Raw genomic sequence first — 24,529 nt, 5'->3', positions numbered from 1 at the left:
CCCCTCCCAAAGAAACCCCCTATTCCATTCCCCCTCCATCTGCTTCTATGTATGTATATATATATATATATATACATATATATATATGGCTTTTATATTTGCTTGTTTGGGAAACTTCACTCAGTACAATTTTATTTTAGTCCATCCATTTATCTGCATATTTTATAACTGCATTCTTTGTTAATAGCAGAATTAAAGTTAGCTATGTCTATATGTCTCATTTTAATCATCTGTTAATCAGTTCATGGAATAATCAACTATTCTCTGATTGATTCTGAAGGCTGCTTCCTAAGACAGAATTCATATTTGGTATGGTAACCCCTTTAAACACTCATGGATGACAGGTCTTAGGCCTTAGTGGCAAACTTTCTGCTCTGGCTCAGTTAAACTGCCACATACCAAAAAAAGCATTTATGGTTATAGTCATTGGAAAAGGCTCCCCTAACTTTAGTCATCAAAGAGGCCTCTCTGCAGTGATGGTCAGGGAATGCAGAGAGTCCTGGTGGCTTATGGTTCAGAGAATAAGTGACAGCTGAGTGCTAAGTACAAAACGGGCCATTTCATACCATCACCTCTAGTGTTTGGGAATCACTGCCAAAGAGAATACAGAAAGAACATACGGAGCATAAGGAAAGGGCATAGGTAATGAACACTGATTTTGGGTAATGGCAGAGCCAAGGGACATGAATTTAGGCACCATGGCTGCCTGAGATGGGCCTACAGAAGACTGAGCCATTAATGTATTCAAAATAGATTGTGGAAGGGCTCATGGGGCCCTCCCTTTCCATTCTTACTAAAGTACTGTGTACTGACAGATTCTTGGAACAGGATAGTCATTGCCTTAGTTTTGTACTCACTGAAGTGCCTGTCAGACTTCAACAGATCATTTCCTACCCACAGTAAGGCAGATGATCCAGGTCAAACTCAGTGACTACAGGCCTGAAATCATGTTGTAAATACACACACACACACACACACACACACACACACACACAGATTACAGAGGGTGGGACATTACAGTAATGTGAATGCACTTCATACATGTATAAAACTGTCAAAAAACAAACTCAATAAGTCATATAAAAATTTTAAATGTACATTAACTAAATATTCTAAAACCAATTTCAACTGAAAAGTGTAAAAATATTCCATAATTCAAAGATTCCCAAATTTCCCAGGGTACTGAACATTCTTCATGTGTATAGGGTGATATGCACAAAATTTTTCTTCTTGGGGAAACCTTTTTCACAGCAGTTACACAGAACAAGAAGCTGTGCTAAACCAGTAGTTATTGTTATTACACAAATGAGCTGAAAACCCATTTTCTCTAACACCAATGAAAGGAGCTGAATTACTCAAGAAGTATCATTTAACAGAAGTAATGAGTTTCGTTTATACTCAGGAAAATAAACATTTGAGAGACACTTTCGGACAGGCACTGAGATGCTCCCTAAAGATAACACTGAAAGATGTTTGATGTCTATATTCTAATTTGTGCGAACTGGGGAACCAGTGCGTAAATGTACCTACATATGTATTCATTCTTCAAATCTGTGTATGAACGAGCTATGCTCTATTTGAGTCTGAGAGATAAAGTAGGAAACAAGACAAATATGGCATTTGTTTTGCTGAAGGCTACATTCTTATTTGGTGTACATGAGAAAAGTAAAGGCAGTCAATTCAACATAATGCAATTCAACTACTCACTCAATAAGTATTTGGATGTATGAAACAGAGTGGGAACAGCTGTGACAGTCATTATACATGGCAGAGAATGAAGAGAAAGTCCATATATGAGAAATAGCTTCAAAGTAAAATTAAAATAATTGTAACAGTGAAATGTATCTAGGGTTGGAGACTGCAAGAGACACAGATTTGAATTCACAACAACAACAAACATGTCTAATTGTTAGGAAGGTTATAACATATACAAAAAAGGAGACTAAGTCTCATTACATGCCTGAAACTGTTTTAAAGCATGACATACTTTAAAGGTTTCATGATAGTTCTATGTAAGCACCATGTTAACCACTACTTTAAAGAAAATATACAAGGAAACAAGAATTCAAGTCACTTTTCCACCTTAATTTACAGATAGGCAATGTCTATCCTTCCAGAGATATCAATGACTATTCCATCCATTCAGCTCAGATAGCTAATTACTTGTGTCTGTCTTCAGCTATCAATAAGCCAACCAGTGCTACATTTATCCTGCATTTTGAGCATCAAACTCATCAGATTTTGGTTCCTTGAAGATGAGAGCCATGCCTTTCCTTCATGTCTAAGTAATGGTGTCTGTCATGGCGGGTTCTACCATCTGATAAATGAATTCCTCACCAAGGAAGTGGTGATTCCAGTAAGACTGTGCAGATAGGAGATGTGGAGATGATGATGCCACATGGAACTTTGTGGAATTCAACACAAACACAAGAGCTCTGGAAAATCTGAAAACTTCTTTCATCATATCACCATTTGGGAAGAATATGAAACTGAAGAAAAAAGAAACTCTAACCAAATTACATGCCACATTAGCAATGTTTTCTCCATAACTGCTACCATAGTTTCCCTATGATTCTATCATATTTATAAAATGTAAATAAATAATAGGTCATTAAAATTCATAAACATCATTTTTCATTATTTATCCAGGCTACACATCCCCTCAATGAAATCCCGAACTTTTTAAATATGTATGACAATGAACAAAGTGCCGTTATATTACTTGAAGCAGAGTATGTTGGTAAATTATTTATTTCGTGTTTAACCAGAATGATTGAATCATATTTTCTAAATCACAGATGTCTGGGTCATTTGCCAGAGAAAAAATAGAATGCCAAAACAATTAAATTTATATGTTTGCTGACTGACAAATCGGTGTTTACTACACTGGCTGTTCTATAAAACTGCTGCAGGCTAAGGGTTAATAAATGTTAGTGGACATTTTGTTCACGTTCCCTGTTCATCATCAATTTCCTGAGAAATTGAAATTTAGTGTTTTATAAAGCACGTACTTTCATGCTCTGAGTCCACAGCTACTAAATTTATTGAAAAATAAAATGGCATTTCATTCAACTAGCTCAATAAATTGATGTGTATTTACCCAATCTAATCAATTACAAAGCCATTACTGCAAAAGCCTTCAGGGTACTTGCTCAAATGTACTAATGTGTCATACAACACAATGCACACAGGGCTACTAAGCCCTTAGCAGTAGTTTAGGGTGACTCCTAACATGGATTCAGAAATGCTTTTCATATTAGTATCAATTGAAATTTAAGAACTGAAACTAATTTCAGTAACTGTAAAACTTAAGAACGCTTGGAACAGCAAAGATGTATGCATTCATATTTCCAATATAAATAATTTAGTTTTAAACACACACATATACATGTGTATATGCATATATGTGTAAATAAGAAAAAATAAAATATACAAATATATATATTGTAGATTAAATATTGCGAATATTTGAATATGCATAGTTAGTGAAGCAAAATATAGCTGTGCTGCTTATTTCACCTTATGCTTTTACACAGCTATTAATTAATTATTTTTCATGGCACTTGTATTATCTTTATCTTAAGCAGTGCCACACCACTGCCTCAGCAGGACCACTGGGTCTCCATTTTACACTTATTTCATGGAAACCTCACATATAATTTCCTTGAGCCTGTAGCCCAGCAGTGGAGTAACACAACCATGTTCCATGCTGCGGGCCCTGTGAGTTTCTCTCACCATCTCTATGACGCGGAGGTGTTTGCCGCATGAACTCATTGATTTCTTGGTGTGCTACAAGCTTTCACGAAAGCCACTGAACTCTCTTTCGATAAGGTTGACTCCTGAAAGAGTATTTCTAATAACCCTTCAGATCTAACCACACAAATTAGGGAAACAACCCAGAGCAGAAGATAGAAAGGAGAAACTACTGATCTTTCAAATTAGAAGGCAGCTGCTAATAACATTATCAAATGACAACACACAGCTCATGATCGAACGCGTTACCAGGTTACAAAACTGTACAATGCACAGAACTACTTCTCAGTGTGGACTACAGCAGTGATAACAGCAATCAGAAAGAAGACCTCATAAGAATAAAGCCGACGTTTGTTTGTTTGTTTGTTTGTTTGTTTGTTTGTTTTGCTAAGAATCTGATTTTCAAGTGATCACCCAATCTCATTATTGGAAAAACAGATTTTTTTTTATTTATACTAAATGTTTTGCCAATACAAAATATGCTTTCTTCATTAGAACAGAAAGCAATAGTAACAGCATCCTAAATCCAACCACAGTTGTACACTCTTATAATCTCAGTATTTAGAAGGCTGAAAAAAGAAATCCACTATGAATTTAGGGCATTAGAGTTGCATAGGAAATTCAGAACTACTCTGGAATATATAGCAAGACTTTCAATGAAAATTCAACAAAAACAGGGTCCTAAAAAGACATCTGACTTACAGTGCAAAGTAAGGAACTAACTCGAAAGTAATTAATTAGTAAATGACTTCAAGACCTGAAAATATTTAAATATAGCACAAGGATGCCTCATTTATTCCACAGCTCAGAATAAATTAGTCCAGAAAAATAAAATAAAACGTTTATAGAAATCCTCCCTAAAACTGGATAGCAGAGCTGAAGATAGAGTGTGGTGGCAGAATGCTGGCCTAGCATGCCCTGGGTACAGGAACAGAAAAAATGAGCAAGCAGACGCTGACTTTAGGTAATTAGCATCACACTTAAAACATTAAACAATCTTACTACAGGTGCTTTTAAATTGCATTTCATCCTTTCCTGGCAGCTTACGTACAAATTTTGAAAACAATTTTGAGTTTTATAATGACTCAGGTTCGTTATGATCAATTATTATACAACACTGTGGTCTAATGATGCCCAGAGGGACAATTGCAACCTGCAGAACTGTTTGCTACAGCACCTAAGTGGCCTGGCAATGCTGCGCTTTCAGTTCTACTTTCTCACCTTGATAGGTTTTCCCTTTCCCACTACTCTCAGAGGCAACTACTCAATACGATTAGCTGTGGGTCACTATCAGTCATTTCAACAACTGATTCTCATTTTGAGCCTCCACCTAGACGAACTCCTCATGCCTTAAAAGCTAGCGTCCAAGCGCACTGTGTCCCACGCTTTGATGTTATGAAAAGCTGCTATTTCTTGCATGTACACCTTTAATAATGCTTCCCAGGACTAAGACAGCATGTAAGTCTGACAACAGGATGATCTCAACTTTGATCTCTTCACTGCAACTTAGAATGCCGAACTAGGGCTGAGGCTAATTGTATACACTGTCTTCTAGTATTTAAAATAAAATAAAATTTTTTCAACTTGGATGGACAGTATTAAAAGTATCACAGTAAATGAATGTTAACTGTAGATGTCTTGGACAGGCTCCTACCTGGTTTCAGGTTGTTGTAAAGAGATAGCTCATTTACTTATTTATTTAAAAAAAACAAGTAGTATTGAGAGTTGGCTTGGTGATGAGGTTCTGGTAGTTTAGGTTTATAATATTCTCCTTGCTGGAACAATGAAATTGAGCTAGAATACTATATTTAAGCCATAAATTATTATCAGCTTTGCCACATTTGACTCCTTATAATTTAATTGGAAGTCTGGGAGGATCATATAATCTTGTAACCCAAAAGCACACGCGTAAGTCCAAAGATAGGTCTATTGTGCTGGGAATTTTATCCATTTTACATAAAAATTCCTTTGTATTAAATAATGATTTCAAAATTCTATCTGTGTGACATTTAAAAATGGAGAGAGCTCATTTAAAGTATGTGTTTCTGACTTTTCTTAAGTGAAAATTGAGTCTAAGTGAGACCATGTGTTTTCCTAGAAAAACCTGACTGGCACTTGCTGGCAGCACAGAACTCAAACAAGACTGGTTTGTTCCAAATTGCAAAAGGCAAGACCTGGCCATGCTCCCCCAAGTAGCCTGCTTTGTCTAACAAACATCTGAAAGCAAAACTCCATTATTGTACAGTATTCTAAATTCCTTGTGTTAGACATCTTAAGATACATTAATTTATAAAGTCTGTGTCCCTTGGTACATAAAAAAAAAAAAAAATCATCCTTATGACCTCTTTACACAGGACCAAGATTCAGGTATGCCATGCTTGGTGCAAGCTGAGAGATGAAGATAACAAAAAAAGCAGCCATAAGCTTATTTCAGATCCTTACCAAATTAACTGTTTTGATGTATAGTATTATAGTGCTGCTATTACTATTCAGAGTAAAAGTCTCTTTTTCTTCTTTTCATTTAACAAATCAACCAAAGAAAGAATAATGTTATGCCATTGTGGGGAAGAACATAACCTGTGTAAGGGGAAGGACCTGAGTTGAGTCCCCAGCAGCCATGTCAAAAACTGAGCACAGCTTCATCTGACCCCAGCACCAGCAGGTAGAGACACCTGACACCTGACAAGCTTGCTAGCCAGGTCTCCAAGTTGAAATAACAAGATCCCATCTCAGTGACAGACTTGTCCCAAAGCAATAAAGAGAAACAAAGGAAAATATGTGGCATCCCCCCCTGTCTTCATTCTTTGTATGCCTGGGCCCACACACCCAGCATGTGTATGTCTGGGTTCACCCGCATGAAATGCATACGCACAAAAGATATCCAAACAAAGTTATTTTGTAATATCACCACAAATCATGCTGGTAAAAACTATGCAAGTAGAAAAATAGAGTCAACAAAATATTATTTCCAGGTGAAATGAAACATAAGCATTATGGACAAACTCTTAACATTCATGTTCAACATATATATAGAAGCAAACGCCCTCTTGAAAATATAAACAAAAATACAAATAACTATATGCTCATAATCTGATACAGTGCTCATAACAATGATAAAGAATCATGAAGGGATAGGGAATAATAGGGAATAATAGGGGTCAGGTCATAGTTAGGGATATATGAAAGCACCCAATAATGCAAAGTTAAAAAGACTCAAGCAGTATGTTCAGCTTTACTCTGTCCAAGGTGAGCCCTCCTGGTCAGCTAGCAAGTCTTCTTTGATAGACCTAACACAAGGCTAAAAACAAGGCCTTGCTGTTTTGTCACCTGAAGCACTGAGAAAGAATGCTACAAACAAATCCCAAATTGTACTAGTGCTTTTAGACGCAGATTTTTTGAAAGGCTTTCTTAAGCAAAAGCCTATATTTGTCAACCACTTGCAGGAAGAAGCATTTTAATATACAGAGATGCAATGAAATCAATTGGGAGGCTTCTGGTTTCTCTGACAAAGTCAGGTCCAGGAGTGAATCAAGATAGGACAATAAGATGCCTAGAGCATTGGAGGGGAAGAGGGTGGGAAGAGGTACTGCAAAGAAGCCTGTTGACCTAAGGCTGATGCCCAGAAAGCACATAGTAAAAGGACACAGCTGTTCTCTGACCTCCACACGGGCTATGCACATGTGTCCACATGTTCACATGTATGCATCCAAGAGAAAAAAGGAATAAAATTAAAACAAATGTGAAAACAAATAAATGGATGAATGAAAAGAGAAAAATGCTAAAGTCCAGGGGGGGATTCTTAGGGATACTTCAACCTTACAAAATGTGTCTAGGGAAGTCAGCAGTTAGAGAAAAATATTTCTGGTCACTAACCTAAATTAATGGAGGGGAAAGCCCTCAAAATGAACAATTTCATATTATTTATGAACCTTTTCAAATTTATGAGAAACCTATATTTTCTGAAAGTAAGCGGCTTGGTACAACACGGTTTATTTATCTGACTCGAACACTAAGGAAATCATTCAGCTAGAAAACCATGAAATATCTCTTTAGAGCTTCAAAGCTGCAATCCAGACTCTAGAAAATAGACATGCTTAAACAAGTTGTTCTGTTACACGCAGATAAAAACAGGGAAAAATTGATTTTTTTCTACTTTCTACCTGCTTGTTTAAAAATAAAAAAAAAAAGGTCATAAAAAGCCCTTAGATATCATTATTATTATATACTTCACAAAATTCCCTGCCTTAAATGGATAATCGCTTGAATACAGACCTTAAAACTATTTTCACAAGCATGTGCGCTTGTCTTAAGCTGAAAGTTGCTTTTATGACAGGGGACAGCATTTTAATTGGTATACACTGTCCTACTTTAGACAAAGTTTCAATTTGGGAGGGAGATATTACAGGTGAGTGAGACCGAAATCCTCAGGATGCTCCCATGACATCCCTCGGCACCTACGCTGTAGAAGTGTGAGGAATAAATGAGACAGATAATGCCAGGAACAAAGTTTAGTCAAAGACAGTGAAGCCTCACCCCTTTGCTCACTCAGCATCAATAGAAACCTTTCTGCTAGGCTGAATAATCTCACGAAGCCTGTGAGACAGGCTACATTTCTACTATTCAAACTCAATTCCAGACAGGTTAGTTGATATAGAAGCTTTCTTAATCTTTTTCTACCAAAGAGAATTAGTCTGTCTGAGTTTTGAAGGTAACTTGACTTTCTTTGAAAGAGTAGACTTAACTGTTTTCCTTAATCAAGCTCAAGTAAGGTTCAGACTTCAGCAGGAATAAAAACTAAAGGGAAGGGGTGGGACACTAGATGTGAACTTTTTGAACATTCAAGCTTATTTTTATTAGATACCAAATAGTCTCAAAAGCTATTAACATGAGTTCTAAAATGAATTTAACCAGCCCTTTAATGAATTTTAATGAAGAATAAGCTATGAGCTACTGCTGTATGTTTATAATTGTCTTAGTACTTTTTGGGAGTAGTTTATTTGCAAAAGCTACATTCAAGGCTAACTGATACTGAATCACATTGTTTTTATGACCAGCAAATGGAACAGAATTTGTCTGTCTAAAATTATGCTGTATCCCATCAATTAAAAATATTAAAGTTCTGGTTTATCCCAAGAAAATAAAAACAAATACTTTAAGATTTTGTGACAAATTCTAAACATCCTGAAAATTACAACCTCTAAAGTGCACAGCTTATGACAGATGCTGCCTAAGTCTGTCAAGTAAACAAATGACCAAATTAAGGGACTGATCAGAAAAGGCCTGATTTTAAAAATGTATATTTTTGTGGTTATTCCTTATTTAATCTACAAAAGGTCTTGATGTGTGCTATATCAGTCAGCCCCTTAGCACATTACTCTACATAGCATTAATTATATGCCACTTTAGTAGTATATTACCCACATTAGAAATGAATGAATATTTTTATTGTATCTTCAGGAAGGCTAAAAACCAGGAAGGACTTTGATGGCCATAATACTGAAAGATCCTTTGGAGATAGGATGAGGAAATGAGACTAAAGCAAGATTCCTGTTGCTTGACATGGTCACCTCCACCTCTTTTAACAACATACATATGGACCTAAACTGATCTACAGTAGACAAGCACATTGTGACTAAAGGCTCATGATGCATATCAAAAATTTACCAGGTTTTTGCTTTGTAGTGTTCATTAATTTTTTTATTGTTTGGTTTCTTCAGGTTATATAGCCCTCATTCCTGCCCAAGCTATAAGCTCTCATTTTTCCCACCTTACAGTAAACCAATTCAGTCAGCTGAGCCCACATATCCTGCATTGCCTTCCCTGTCACAGTTAGGGTTTCTATTCCTGTGAAGAGGCGAAATGACCAGGGCATATCTTATAAAAGAAAGCATTTAACAGGAGATGGCTTATAGTTCAGATGTTTAGTCCATTGCCATCTGGCAGGAGGCATGGAATCACTCGGGCAGACATGGTACTGGAGAAATAGCTAAGAGTTCTATATCCTGGATTAGCAGAGGGAAGAAAATAGAGATGATAGACCTGGCTTGCACAGAATAATGGGAGATTTATTCTTGCTTTATTTTTTTTCATTAAGATTATAATATAATTACATCAATTCTCCCTTTCTTTTCTTCCTTAAAATATATATCATATATCTCTCCTTGCTCTCAAACTCATGATGAGCTTCCTAATTAAACGTATCTTGCAATATATCCTAATATACACATCTCTCTACATGAACAATAAAGTATTACATTGTGACTTGAGTGAAAAGTCTTCATCTGAAAATTCAAAATGGAAATACACTCCTAATGTGCATTCTTGAAGGTGTCAATGTGTTGTCATAAGTGGAAAAGTTAACATGTGACATATGATATAGCCACAATTAACAATATGGTTAAAAACTAAGCATGTAGAGAGGAGAAGGGGATAAGGGAGGGGGAGGGGCTCTGTAAGTGGGACCTGGAAGGAGGGGGGAATATGGTCAGGATATAAACTAAATAAATAAATAAATTTATGGAAAAATTGGTTATATCCCAAATACCTCTCATAAAATATATACATATATTTTAAAATTTTAAACCTTAAAACAAAAATCCCAGGAGTCCTAAATTCTGTAGATGAAGGATATTCATATTTCCCAAGAAAAAAATAGTTTACTTAATGATAAAACACAAACTATGGGTTCACATGTATTTTAAATATAATATTAGGCATTTTTACCCATATTCTGGATGCATAGTTTTTAAACATACTGCTAATTATGGTTGTGTCATATACTCATTAAATAATATATCAATGTATAATAACCATTTAAGATTTATCATTAGAAACTATTTTAGTTAATCCCAGCACTTGGGAGGCAGAGACAGGCAGATTTCTGAGTTCAAGGACAGCCTGGTCTACAGAGTGAGTTCCAGGACAGCCAGGGCTACACAGAGAAACCCTGTCTCAAAAAAACAAAAGAACTATTTTAGTAATGATCTTATTGTACATGTACACATGTACAGATATGCTAAAAATGTGTCAAGAATACTTGCATTTATATTTATATGGGCTTATGTTAGGAATGAAAGATTGATTTGACATCAAAGATAATCAATGCAATTCATCATATTAATGAATAGGAAGAAAAATCATACATTATATTATCATTAACCAACTTTGAAGATTAAAATATACTTCAAGAAAAGGCCCTCCTGCATTTTCTTCCTCATCAAATTGTAGAAAAGGAATCATTTGGTTAACAAGACCTAAATATTATGCTGTCTAATCTAAGGGACATTTTACCAAACATATTATGATTATAGAAGAAGAAAATTAATTTCTTTTTGCTTCTTCTTCTCAAGAATGCCCAATAACTCAGGATATGGTTAGAATATCTTTAGCAGTTGTCACACTATGAACCCATTATGATAGAATGTAGTTATACTAATTTCACATCCAAAAGGAACTTTAAGAGGAAAATGATCATCAGCTTGACTATGAAATGCCGAGTCTTATCTGTAAAAGTAGTATTTAATAAGAAGGGAAGCCATTTGGCAATTTGATAATGACAGTTAAGGCACAGTAGGTACTTAACTACAACAAATCTTACATTGTTTTATCCAGTCAATTTGTAGAATGCCAGAGGAATGTGTAAGCAGAATGCAAAATTGCAGCCTGCCACATTATAGCCACTACTTTTCATTTCTGGGTACTCTTGGAACTTATGTGTGACCGATTTATCAAAAATCTCTCTGTACCAACCAAAAAAAAAGGACAACTCTTTCCCTGGTATGAACTGCCATTTGTAATTTAGCAGCCATAGAAGGCAGATCTGTGGAGTAGACAGTAAATTAGAAAATGGGCAGCTCCTGATTGGAAATTTATTCATGGCAGGTAATAGTACAGTCAGGATCCCTGGCATTACTCAGAGAGAGATTTAATTCTGATAAGTTAGATGATGGCACTTGAATCAGAGATTATAAATGGTGACAGGTTGTGACATATAGATAAGATGAAAATGAGCAACATCACTCTGCAGAAGTGATTCAATATAGATGAATTTCTTGAGCAGTCATATAATTATTTTTAAAATCATTTTAAAATCTTTAAAGAACAAGCCTACAGTTTAATTGAACCACACACCATTTATATATCTATTTGTCAATAGATTGTAACATTAATCAACTACTGATCAGAGGAAAAGAGTAGAAAGTAAATTATATTTAAAATATGTAATGGAAATTGTTATTTCTGATTTCATCTGAATAAGGTGCAAACTCAAAATCATAGACAGACTAGTTATCATATGAAGAGAGCAAATGTGAAGTATTGAGTTTTTACACAGCTATATGCTCGAGAGGGGCATGCACTTATAGCCTTCACAAAAGCAAGTTATTCATATTTATAAAGGATACTTTTTATTTTGGATTTCTATGCCTTTTGCATTTTCAAATGTAGAAGTGCATTATTACATTGCCTTTTAAAGATATAATTATCTATACTGCATGAACATGGCAGAGATAAACAATTTTCCACATGGGCAGGTATCTTAATTACCTCTTTTGAATTTGTGAAGTAGTCTATTAATTGTGATCAAATCTTGTTATATGTGGAGATTTCATAACTTGGGTTTTAACATTCCTTGGTGTTTTCCCACTGAACGAGGGGACCCCTACCTTAACCTCGTGAATATGACTGACCAACTGCTCACTGCAGAATTGATCCTGTACTAACCACCAGAGTCGAACTATATGAATGACAACAATGAAGATTCTGTCTCCTAAACAAAACACAAGCAGTACATGGCGTGGCTCAGGATCATGACTGATGCCTAACAGTAACTGTCAATTATGGGAGAAAATCATACTGAATGGAGATATTGTATTTATAATGAAAATGTTGCACTGGACATAACAGGAAAAGTATGTTTAAGTTAAGAACAGATACATTTTGTATCTGAAGTCACAAAATAGAAGATGGTTCATCAAATTGCAAAAAGTAAAATTAAAAAAAAAAGCAGAATAGACTTCTGAATGTTAAATTTATACAAATAGCTTTAGAGTAATGATAAACTATACAGGCAAGAATTAATAGAAGGCAGTAAATGTTTGTGTAGTAATCTCCTTTCTTATGTGGAAAACCTTCCATCTTGGAAGAAAACATCTTAAGATATACATGGCTCAAAAAAGTAATCAAATCAAAAAGGGGATCAACTGGATATTTTTGGACAGAATATCTATAAAGAAGTGAAAGACTATCCAAAAGAGAAGCTGGTAAGTCAGGAAATAAGCAGCTCAAAATAGTTTCAGGAAGTCCCTGAAACTAACAAGATTCACAAGGTTCCTTCCTTCCCAAAGTCCAAATAAGCTGAGAATCACTGTCAGACAAGCTGAGTTGCTTAGAAGAGGTTTAAGTCAAATCACCCAGAGAAACAAAGAACACCTGAGCTGCCAGGAAACAATGCATTCCAGCACTGTGAACTTTCAGCTGATTACATTCAAATAGCATAATGGGATAAAAATAGAACACTCAAAATGTTTTTAATTTGTATTCATTACTTACCATAAGTGAAAGTATAAATGCATGATGTCATTCATTTCAAAAGTAGTAAAGATTCTGTTACCTAATACTCAGGTTGAGTGTTCCTAGTCTAAGTATTTGATATTCCACAATCTGAAATCCTTTCAATTTTGATGCTACAATTTGAAAATTTCACATCCACTCTCATGAGATGGGTTAAGATCAAAATTCATGCATGTTAAAATACTCTATAAGGTGCCAGAATCCTTAATCAGATAAAATCTAATATATATATATTTATATATATATTATATAAATTATATATATTATATATATTATATATATTTATTTATATATATATATATATATGCACACACACACATATATATGTGTGTGTGTGTATGTGTGTATGTCTGTGTATACATATAGATATATGTGAGTATATATATATATATGTATATATATATATATAGTGTGTGTGTATATATATATATATATTCTAGCAAAAGATTTTAATTTTTTAAACCCTAAAATTAGTTTATTTATTCCTGAAATGGGAGAATATGGGATATATACAAAATAATCTCACTTTTGTTTTGTAACTTAGCTATAAGCAGAACCATTGAAGTACTGCTGACATCTAAAGACAGGAAGTATGAGTTTTAAGTGGCCCACTTAATACATATTCTTTAATAATAGATTTTCTATGATTGATCCAATGAGATAAAGCTACCATTTAAAAGTTAATAATAAATGATTTACATTAAAAGTTTAAGTGTCAATATTATCAAAGCATTTCAAAATGTATTATAAACTTGAAAGTTAACATAAAATGCCATAAATAGGGGTTCTATGCAATTGCTACAATTCCTCACATAATGCTTAGGAACTGAAGTGAAAGCATTAACTAACAGCAACAGAACACACACAAAATTGATTATTGAAAATAATTGAAATGAATTTTAAACAACAACAGTAAATTTCATGTTACATGCACTTACCTGGAATAGATAAATAATCTACTGTCCCAAAGATCATGGGTCCCTCTGGGTCCAGAATGAAAATAACAGGAATCAGTCCCATCAAACATGTTTAAGCCATCTTCTGAATTTTTTGAAGCATGGCTGTGCACCACATCTAGGAGGACGACAATGCCCATTGAATGTGCTGTGTCAACAAGTTCTTTCAGCTCTTCAGGAGTTCCATAGCGGCTGAAGGCAAAGGTACAGAGAATCACTCGAAGGCATTGAAACTAAGCAGTCATTGTACAGCAATGCTGATGCCCGGAACAATATTAAATATTTTAAACACATAAATGCAGTATGATGCTACTTATATACACTCAAAGGTGCTACTTGCTCTAAATAGTAAATTAAAAGCATTGAATAAAAACATTAATGAACTAAAGCTGTTAAATGGAATGGATGCACTAAAACCAAATTTGCAATTTGGATTAAGAAAATAATAAAACAGTAAGTTTTTATCTTCTCAGCTTGTGAGGTCTATGACCAAAGCTAGCCAATTTCCAGATGCTCATCCCTGGGATGGCATACAACTGAACTGGTGATAAATGGCCTTTAGAATAACTCTTTCAGAGGGAAGTCCATTCTGTGCTTGTTCCTAATTCCAAATATTCCCAGAATTAGAAGGCTAAGAGAATGAGCCATGTTTGACCAATAGGTCACACATATAGAAGAAGTAGATATTTTGTAAGTAGTCTCCTAGTCTATCTGTAGTAGAAAAAAAACAAACAAACAAACAAAATAAACTCTTCCAGAATGTTGTCTGTTTCCTCAAGACAGTCTTCCCAGTACTATTTCCTCAAGTTCGCCCTCTAGAAACATAAGTGCCCTTGTTATTGTTATGATCTGTCTTCCCTATCAGATGACATGTTCCTACACAGCGGAGGCTGTGGATATGTGCCTTTTCAGGACACGGTGCAATGCTTCACATGTAGCAATTCTCCTAATGAACAACTCAAACGGCCAATTAAGCGCTGTCACTTTATTTTTTATGTTTTTATTGGTTATTTTATTTATTTACACTTCAAATGTTATCCCCCTTCTCAGTTTTCCCTCGGCAAACCCACTATCCCACCTCCCACCTCTCCTGCTTCAGTGAGGGTTCTCCCACACATACTCACTTCCACCTTACCACCCTGGTATTCCTCTACACTGGGGCATTGAACCTCCAAGGGACCAAGGACACCCCCCCATCCCATAGATGCCAGATAAGGGAATCCTTTGCTACATTTGCAGCTGGAGTAGGCAAGAGCCCCTCACACTCTTTGGTTGGTGATTTAGATCCTGGGAGATTTTATTTTTTGGGGGGGGGGCTCTGGTTGGAGTTTGCAGCCCCATAGGAAGGACAACAATATCAACCAACCAGATCCCACCAAAGCTATCAATTTAAAAGGTAAAACAAATTCTGTTATCCTCTAGAAAAAAACATTGTGACTGTGTCATGAGAAGTCTGTGGTCATGAGAAGGACATTTCTCACAACATTAGGTTCACCTGCAACACAGTAACTAACTGGTTTTCTTTTTCTTTTTTGTTTTTTTTTTGTTTGTTTGTTTGTTTTGTTTTGGGGGGTGTTTTTTTTGGGGGGGAGACAGAGTTTCTCTGTATATCCCTGGCTGTCATGGAACTCACTCTGTAGATCAGGCTGGCCTCAAACTCAGAAATCCACCTGCCTCTGCCTCTCAAGTGCTGGGATTAGAGGCGTGCACCACCACAACCCGGCTCTGATTTCCTTACAATAGCCACACTGAGCTGGCTCTACTCACTGAACACCATGCTCAATAACCCCACATTTCATTTATGAACATGAAGAGGATATGAAGAATAACATAGCAAACAATTTTTCCAAGGCAAATTAAAAAAAAAAAAAACATTATTCTAAATGAACATTTGAATCAAGACAAACTTAATGAAGATGAAAGAATTCAAATTGCCACTGAAGAACTACTGAAATAAACCAAATAAAAGACTAGCACCATGGACTAGGGGAGCACAGGGGCAGGTGAGCAGCCAGATTTAGGCTACAATATGGAGTGGCAGACGGCTAAGGTATATAATAAGTAGAGTACGGTTATGGGCATAAATAGAATAGAAAAATATAATGCGAATGGAGATCCAGGCTTGAACAATTAGAAAATGAAAATCTCACTTATTGAATAAGGAAAATGAGGGGAAAAGACCGGGGAGGACATGGTGAGGCATTTAATCTGTAACATTCAAGACATGAATTACATACACAGAGTGCTGAGGTACATAATGTACATGAACTAGAAACTTCAACTTGGGAGTTTGCACGGGAAGTGCATTACAGCCAAAGGAAGGGACAGAAACTGTATAAAACGGAGTTAAAATGTTTTCTGCTCAGGAGAGAGATGCAGGTGGAGGAGCGGAAGGAAAGAGCGAATGAACACAGGAAAACAGTGAGGGGAGAGAGGCCACATCAGGACACACTGTTCAGGAATTAAAGAAAAAAATAAAAGTCTTCCAAGGAGGTGAAAGGTTGTGGCTGCGTCAAATGATTCTGTCAGGTACAGGCAACCAAGAAAAGCCCGGTATGTTAGGTGTGAAGGTCACCAGTGGCTTTAACAAACACACTGTTTAGTAGAGAGAGGCAGCTTATTGAATGAGTTCAGAAAATAACAGTTATAAAGCACATAGAGACTATATTCGTGTGTGTGTGTGTGTGTGTGTATGTGCGTATGTGTGTGTGTGTGTGTGTGTGTGTGTGTGTAGCTTATGCAAAGAGAACTACAGGGAGATATAAGGAAATTGTTTAGTATCTCTTCCTAGACTCTTATATATTTAAGCCCACTTCTAACTTTATATCATCGGCTATACTATTAATATGGTTTCAGTCCACTTAAATATCACATCAGACTGAATCTACAGTCAATCTGGGGGTATTAAAAAAACAATTTATTGCTAGTTGTTACTAACAGTAGAAATCTTTCTATGTTTAGGTACTAAATTTATGTCTATTTCCCCACACTGTAAACTGCATGAGGCAAAATTAATGTTGGTACATTAATGGATATTATTGGAATTAGACAATCGTGGGATTCAAATTCGTAGCACATGGGACCATTTAGTGTAGTCTTTCACCTTATAGATCCATTTTCTGGGAGATTTAAGTGTGAGAGAGCAGTCTGTGAAATGTAGATCCTAGAGCTACAGGCTTCTACCTTGTATCAATTTCCTCCTACAGAAAGGCGTGAGTTCTTTAGTACTGGCTTGGACAGAACACAGTTTCTGACAAAGAGTGTGCATCCAACAGTCTTAAGTTTCAGAGAGTAAGGAGATAGTCACAGACTGACTTCATTCCACCATGGAGCTTGACATGAAATCTATGCCAATTAAGGCTACGTACATCTGAAGAAAGTCAATGACGTCAGTACAAGAAAACATTCACCTTCTATTAACCATTAACTCTAAATGAGGTACCAAAACAAAACTAGGTAAAATGTTAAAATTCAATTTGATTACATTGTTTGGAATACACATAAAGATGAAATATTTGCTTTTACCTTGAAGCTGCAAAAAAGCTCGTGATTTGGTACCCAAAACTGGCATAGTATGCATGTTCCATGATCGCCATCAACTGAATGCAGTTGTACCCTATAGACACAAAACCCAAAGGAAGTCAAGACTACATTTGTAAAAGAATAAAAAAATTCATTTTCTGAACACATAACGTTTACAAAGGATCTGGACACTCTAATCATCATGCCAAGCCCTACCACTTTGACACAATTTACTTGTCTGACCTCCTAACACAATCGGACATTTGTCTCTTAGAGTCACATTCTGCCTACTTATTTGAAATGTCTTCATTTTAATAAGCAACAAATGATATGCAAATGTACACATAATTTTGCTTTAGAATATTAAACATGGAAATCTGCATATGCTAAATTTCAGTTTTACTTGTAATATCCATCCTGAAGATTATGGGGCAAAATAAAAGTGACTGATTGCATGATATATGCTTTTTCCTTTGCCTCTTTTCATTAAGATTCAGACACTTTACCATATAGCTTGAGAAAAAATACCAAATTCGCTTTTTTTCTACAAAGTAGCACTTTTGGAGCCAGGAATAATGTCCCTACAGAATTACGCTAAAGCAACAATGGCCATTCTTTCTCCATCAGAACTTATTTTTCTCTATTGGTAAATAAAGTCACTCAAAAGGTAGGAATTGTCCTTTAAAAATTCATAGCAGAAGTACAATTAGCCACAAGTAAATTATTAAAGAAAAGATACAACCTTTTGATCTGATAATGAAAACACAAAACAGATAAACTTTTGAAAGGATCAGTTTTTTTTTTCCAAAAACAATGTGATCATTTTTCACTTATAATCTGGTTGCTTAGAAAGTTATAGTCCTGCAAAACATGTACTAAATATTCTTATTATTTTCCTAATGCCCAATTCGTATGAGCTTGATAATTTTCTTAAAGAGTACATAAAAGCAGACTCACTGACAAATAATTTAAAAGTATAATTGAACTTCTGTGAAAACCAAATCCAAATGAATTTCCTTCTTTTCAGCTGGTGTGTTACTGCTTCCCGTGACTGTGTTTTAGCAAGTTATGGATTCTCTATCAGTTACACATGCAAATGCAGGATTGGGAATGTATATGTTTAAAGCATTTTTCCATGCCCTCATCATTGGTATGTTGGTTAAAAAGGAAAATGATGCAATTCAATAGAATCACAGGTATTGATTCTTGCTCAGATGATGGACACAATTATCATATATGTTAAAATGAAACTGAATTTTCAGTTAAATCTCCATTACATAATAGGTACCATCCCTATAGAGCACCACCTCAGATTTTCACTGTGTATGAGAATAGCACTAGTCATGTCTCCCTTCGTGTCTTCTCTATGTACAGTGCTAAGCAACATAAACAACATTGCAGAGGAGCATCTTGTGCTGCTGAGCCCATATTAAAAGCCAGGTAGAAATAATTTATTATTCTATAATAAGGAAAGAACTCCTCAATATGTATTTGTAACATTATGCCTATCTACCAATGCTACCAATAAATTTATTTAATTGTGATTTCTGAAATTATACTTCAAAATCACAAATAATCAGGAACAATATATAAGTGAAGCCTTTAACCCTGACTTGCATTTAAACCTTTCCTGTAGCTAAAATCTAAACTCCCTGGCCGAAGTGATGTAATAAAATGTGCTCTGTCTTCCTGTCTAGCTAGTGCAGCAGTTACCAAATATGTTGCAAATTTTATTATGAACAGCGTTATCTATAAAAAGAAAAATAATTGATGTAACATCTATTGAGGCAAGTAGTCAGACAAATACTGTTCATTCCGCTACATCTCTGGAGGCAGTCTATGTCATGATAGTCTGATACATGCACTTCTCAACGTATTGTAAATGTGGTCCGAAATGTTTGTGAAAAAAGTCATCCAGACATTGACACTATATAATAACTGACCCAAAACGAATTCCAGACACCTTACAGATACAAGATTTTTTTTTCTATAAAACACTAAAATGGACAGGCTATAATCAATGGCAATGACAAATGATAAAGGTTATCTTCTGTAGGAAAGTAATTACACTTGCATATTTATCTACAATTTGGAAGCCATCAGTTCACATTACTTTAAATTGAAATTGGAATAATATCTTGAATGCTTTGCTCTATCTTATTCCATTTCTCTTCTCTATGCTATCACTATTACAGAGCAATTGGAGAAGGCTAAAATAAAATGCATTTCTATTACATATTTAATCTCATAACTCAAAAAAGAGACACTTGTAATTAGCTTTTCTAATAAGAGAACAGTCTCATTAAAATTTTATCTGAATAAAAAAATCACAATTATTACTTACCAAGGTCTTTGATTCTTGGTAGTACATTGCTGGTAAAATGTTTATAAGAAGCTATTTTTCCTTCATGGGAAGAAATTCCCACATGAGATTCATAGATTCTCAGGCTTCTTGGTTTCTTAGGTCTGGAATGCTTGAACTACAGAAGATGAAGTTACATATGGAATTAAACCGAGAGTTAAGTTTTGATACTCCCTAGCTGAGCATGAGAAATTAAACAGTGTATAAACTCAGAGAAACACTTGTGACTATCCTTTCACATCAAATGCAATGGCTGCATGCACTGTATTTCTTAATCATCTACAGGATTGTATTAACAAACCCATTTATTCAAAATAATCATATAATGGCTCATGCCGCATTACTGACTGGAGATATTTTTGTTTGTTTGATTTTTAGCTTATGCTTTAGAAAAAAAATAGTCTTCATAGGTGCATATGATTTAGATATTCAATACAAATCATTCATGAGCAATACTGAGTACTATAAAATATAGAAAATTAGTTCAAATATATGTATATATATTTATAAAATATATATAAATGTATAATATATATATATATATATATATATATATTTATATATCGGGTATAAAGGAAAAAAAATACACAGTACATTTATTAGATAGTCTGCTATCCCAATGCCCCTGTCAGAAGTGCACTAATCCATCCCCACATCCCTGAGTAAGAATATTAAATTATTTAAATCGTTGTAAGTTAGAAATTGTAACTCAAATATTATTTCTTTCTTGAAATGTTCATAGAAATTTACTGGTTTGACTAACTTTAAAACAGGCAGAAAGAAAAATGTACCTCTATGTTTTATTGGCAAAATATGACAGACTTTGATATAAGATGTATATTACAGGAACGCTATCATGCAAAACACTTAGCAAGGAGTGAAGAAAGAATTTGAGCATAGTCATAAAAGTTATACAAGTAAAAATTCATTGCCTTAGAAATACTGTGGCTCTTACTTTATAGGGGTCTTCTGGAGCCCAGTGTATCCAATCATAGTTCACATTGTTGTTCTCACGAACCACATACTTTGCCCATGGGGAAATGCGGTACAGTATCTCACCACTCTTACTAGTAATAACTACCTAAAAAAGAAAAGGAAGCAGTACTGATTTAGAATAGGCCCATAAGTCAAACGAGTCTGCAAGCATTAATGAGCATTACTCTACATAGGAGCAGAATGAGCTAAGAATTTAGGTGAGTTCCCAGGTGTATAGCCACAAAAATATATTTAAAATCTTTGCTCATTTGCTATTACCATAGGATCCTTAGAGATATTTATAGATTGAATATTATATGACCCTCTCTCAGTTTCCATGTTTGCAAACCAACTATTAGAGTAGTTAATTAAACATATTATATATACTAAAAAGACAAGATTATTTGGATATTGCTATCAGTAAGTCAATCATCCAGAGGAAATATTCCTCTTCTTTAAGACCGAAACAAAAAGAATTATACAGCCATCACATTCTTTACTCATCTGTGGGAATAAGTTATAACATATTCAATGCTTAATGAGTAGAATTGTTTAATATTTGAATGTATATATATATATATATATATATATATATACAATCATAATTTTAAAATGTTATTAAATGGAACTAAAACATTATAACCACTAAATAGTATTCTTCCAATACAGTGGTTCTCAATGTTCCTAATGCTGCACTACTTTAATACATTTCCTCATGTTACCTTCCAACTATAAAATTACTTCCTTGGTACTTCATAATTGTAACCTTGCTACTATTATAAATCATAATCTAAATATCTTCTATGTAGTATACCTGCTATGCAAACCTTGTGCAAAGATCCTTTGACTCTCAATAGGGTTGTGACACACAGGTTGAGAACCACTTCTAGTATATCTAGCTATCTTTTCTATTGTGTGACAGAACAAAATAGCATGTTGAACCACTATTTTGCTGATTGTCCCGTACATTCAGATATCATCATAAGCCAAGTAGTTAAAAGTGCCAGAAGAAACAGACTCACTCTCAGCATCCAGGGTCATACACCTGTGTTCAGTCACAGAAAGAATCTAATGCTCTTGCTGGGCATGCTAATATCATTTGTTTGTTTGTTTGTTTCTGTTTTTTTCAAGACAGGGTTTCTCTGTATAGCCCTGGCTGTCCTGGAACTCACTCTGTGGACCTCACTGGCCTAGAACTCAGAAATCCGCCTGCCTCTGCCTCCCAAGTATTGGGATTAAAGGCTTGCACTACCACTGCCCAGAGCTAATACCACTTCTTAAGGTTGTGCTAGACTCAGCTTTGTGAAAGACTACAAAGCAGACAGACTTACTAAGTGCTACATAAAAATGTATGTTTCCAAACTCACCAGCCCACTACAATGAGGCAAAACCACGGAGTAAGCTATAGTCAACTGAGCCTCCAGTTTCACTTGTGTGGGGCTCAGAAATGGAGAAGCAGAAAAAACATAGTATGGGGCTTCTTTAGTGCTCTGAATAGTAAATCACTTGTCTTCAACCTGGAAGTCCCAACCGTTCTGCCAGAATTCATAAAGTAACAGAAAAACTCACAAGATAGACTCAAAGGACATACCAGATGAGTCACTGAATGAACATTTGCCCAGCTATTCTGTGTCTCCTTTCTCTAACATATATACCTAGAAACACATATTGTTGTACGGAATGGCAACTTTCATTTTCATTCCCCTTTAATAGAAAAGTCCAAATGATGTGTAGAGCAATCTTTCCACAAAATGAGAAAATTGCATGGATGTTACGTCATAGCTTTCTAATGACTTCACTGTTGTGTGTTCCTCACTAACACACCTTGTCCAGGATAAACACTTCATGTATGTACTTTTGTTAATAGATATTTTTTGGAGGGAGGACTTGGCTTCCTATGTTATACTAACCTCGGATTCCATTTAGCACACTTCAGATGTTAGTATTCTTACATGCTATAAAGTTGACCTTTTAAAATTTACTAATGGGTAGGTGCAAATTCCCATGTGATACTTTCATAGGGAAGGTCTTATTCACAGCCATTGAGTATAAAAATCTCTAAGTATAATTTATCAGAGGAGAAGTCTAATAAATTATAATCTCAAGGTTTCAGCAATTTTAATTATGTAATTAGTTTCATGGAAATAATCACAGTGTATCCATAAAAATGATGTCCCTGTCTAATAATCATTTAATGATTTTATTAATAAAAAATTAATAATGAATAATGTCTAAATGTTAAAAACACACTACTGATACTTAATTGAGAAATGTTTTTTATTATAAAAAATGTATTAAATTTCACTACTGTAAATACACAGAACAGGGGAATGGCAGACTTTATCGTCCATTTGTAGGTCAATTATCACTTTTTCCCTTGTATAGCTTCTAAGTGTGAAAACATTACTATAGATTATAAATATGTGACCTGTGTGAGCACACAATTTCAACAGTTACTGCTACTTTAGTTTTAAATTTTTATACATTACCTTATGGATACCTTATTTATTCAACAAAATGTATCAGTACATTAATAGGTAGAACAACATTTATATGGCCAATAATTTGTTAAATTATAACTTCTAACACTGATATAAATGTTAATTATTTTAGAGGAGCCTTTTACATCAACTACTTATATACCTTATGTAAAGATTATAGTAAAAGTACATTATCAAAATAAATAAAGAAGTTAATAAAAGAAATCTCTAGATGTACAAAAGTCCAGGTGACTAAAATGAACTGGGTAAAGTCAAACTCTATACAGAAAATGTCATCTAGAACTCAAGTAGACAATATAAAAATGTTTAGTAAATGGCCAATATCTAATAAGTAAATAAATAAATCAGTGATCCGTCATGGAATAAATATCTTTTGAAATCATTCTCTCAAAAGAATGTCTTCGGTGCACTGGAAAATTGCTGAAATAAGGATTCTCCTCAGCTTGCTCTCTTATAGAACCCAAGACTTCCAGCCCAGGGATGGCACCACCCACAAGGGGCCCTACCCCCTTGATCACTAATTGAGAAAATGCCCCACAGCAGGGTCTCATGGAATCACTTCCTCAACTGAAGCTCCCTTCTCTGTGATAAATCCAGCCTGTGTCAAGCTGACACACAAAACCAGCCAGTACAATTGACACCTTGTCAACTTGACACACTAACACATCACTATTTAGCCTCAACCCTTATTTTCTTATTCATCCCCAAGATCTAAAGTCCCACAGCCTTTACATATTAAAAGTTCAATTTAACAGTCTTATGTAGATGCTCATCTACAGCAATAGTGAAAATACGTTTTTCTCAATATAAATTTGAAATAATTCCAAACATATTAGCTGTATACTTAAAAATAATACATCACTACTAGTATTTTCGTAAATGAACATGAA

At 34.9% G+C, this 24,529-nt stretch overlaps 1 protein-coding gene across 1 annotated transcript in view; it reads right to left on the bottom strand.

Moving 5' to 3' along the window:
• The window catches only part of Gbe1 (1,4-alpha-glucan branching enzyme 1), a 258,423-nt gene that overhangs the window by 110,920 nt on the left and 122,974 nt on the right, over positions 1-24,529 (bottom strand). Inside the window, exons 4-7 of the mRNA XM_031364235.1 lie at positions 21,119-21,244; positions 20,146-20,281; positions 17,805-17,895; positions 14,262-14,471 (exon numbers count right to left, since the gene is read on the bottom strand). Coding sequence (XP_031220095.1) covers positions 14,262-14,471; positions 17,805-17,895; positions 20,146-20,281; positions 21,119-21,244 — 563 coding nt within the window. The remainder of the gene's footprint in view (positions 1-14,261; positions 14,472-17,804; positions 17,896-20,145; positions 20,282-21,118; positions 21,245-24,529) is intronic.

The sequence above is a fragment of the Mastomys coucha genome, unplaced genomic scaffold (assembly GCF_008632895.1).
Source record: "Mastomys coucha isolate ucsf_1 unplaced genomic scaffold, UCSF_Mcou_1 pScaffold12, whole genome shotgun sequence".
NCBI classification, from domain to species: Eukaryota; Metazoa; Chordata; class Mammalia; order Rodentia; family Muridae; genus Mastomys; species Mastomys coucha.
The sequence above is the reverse complement of the archived record's forward strand: the minus strand, read 5'-3'. Positions and strand labels throughout refer to the sequence as shown.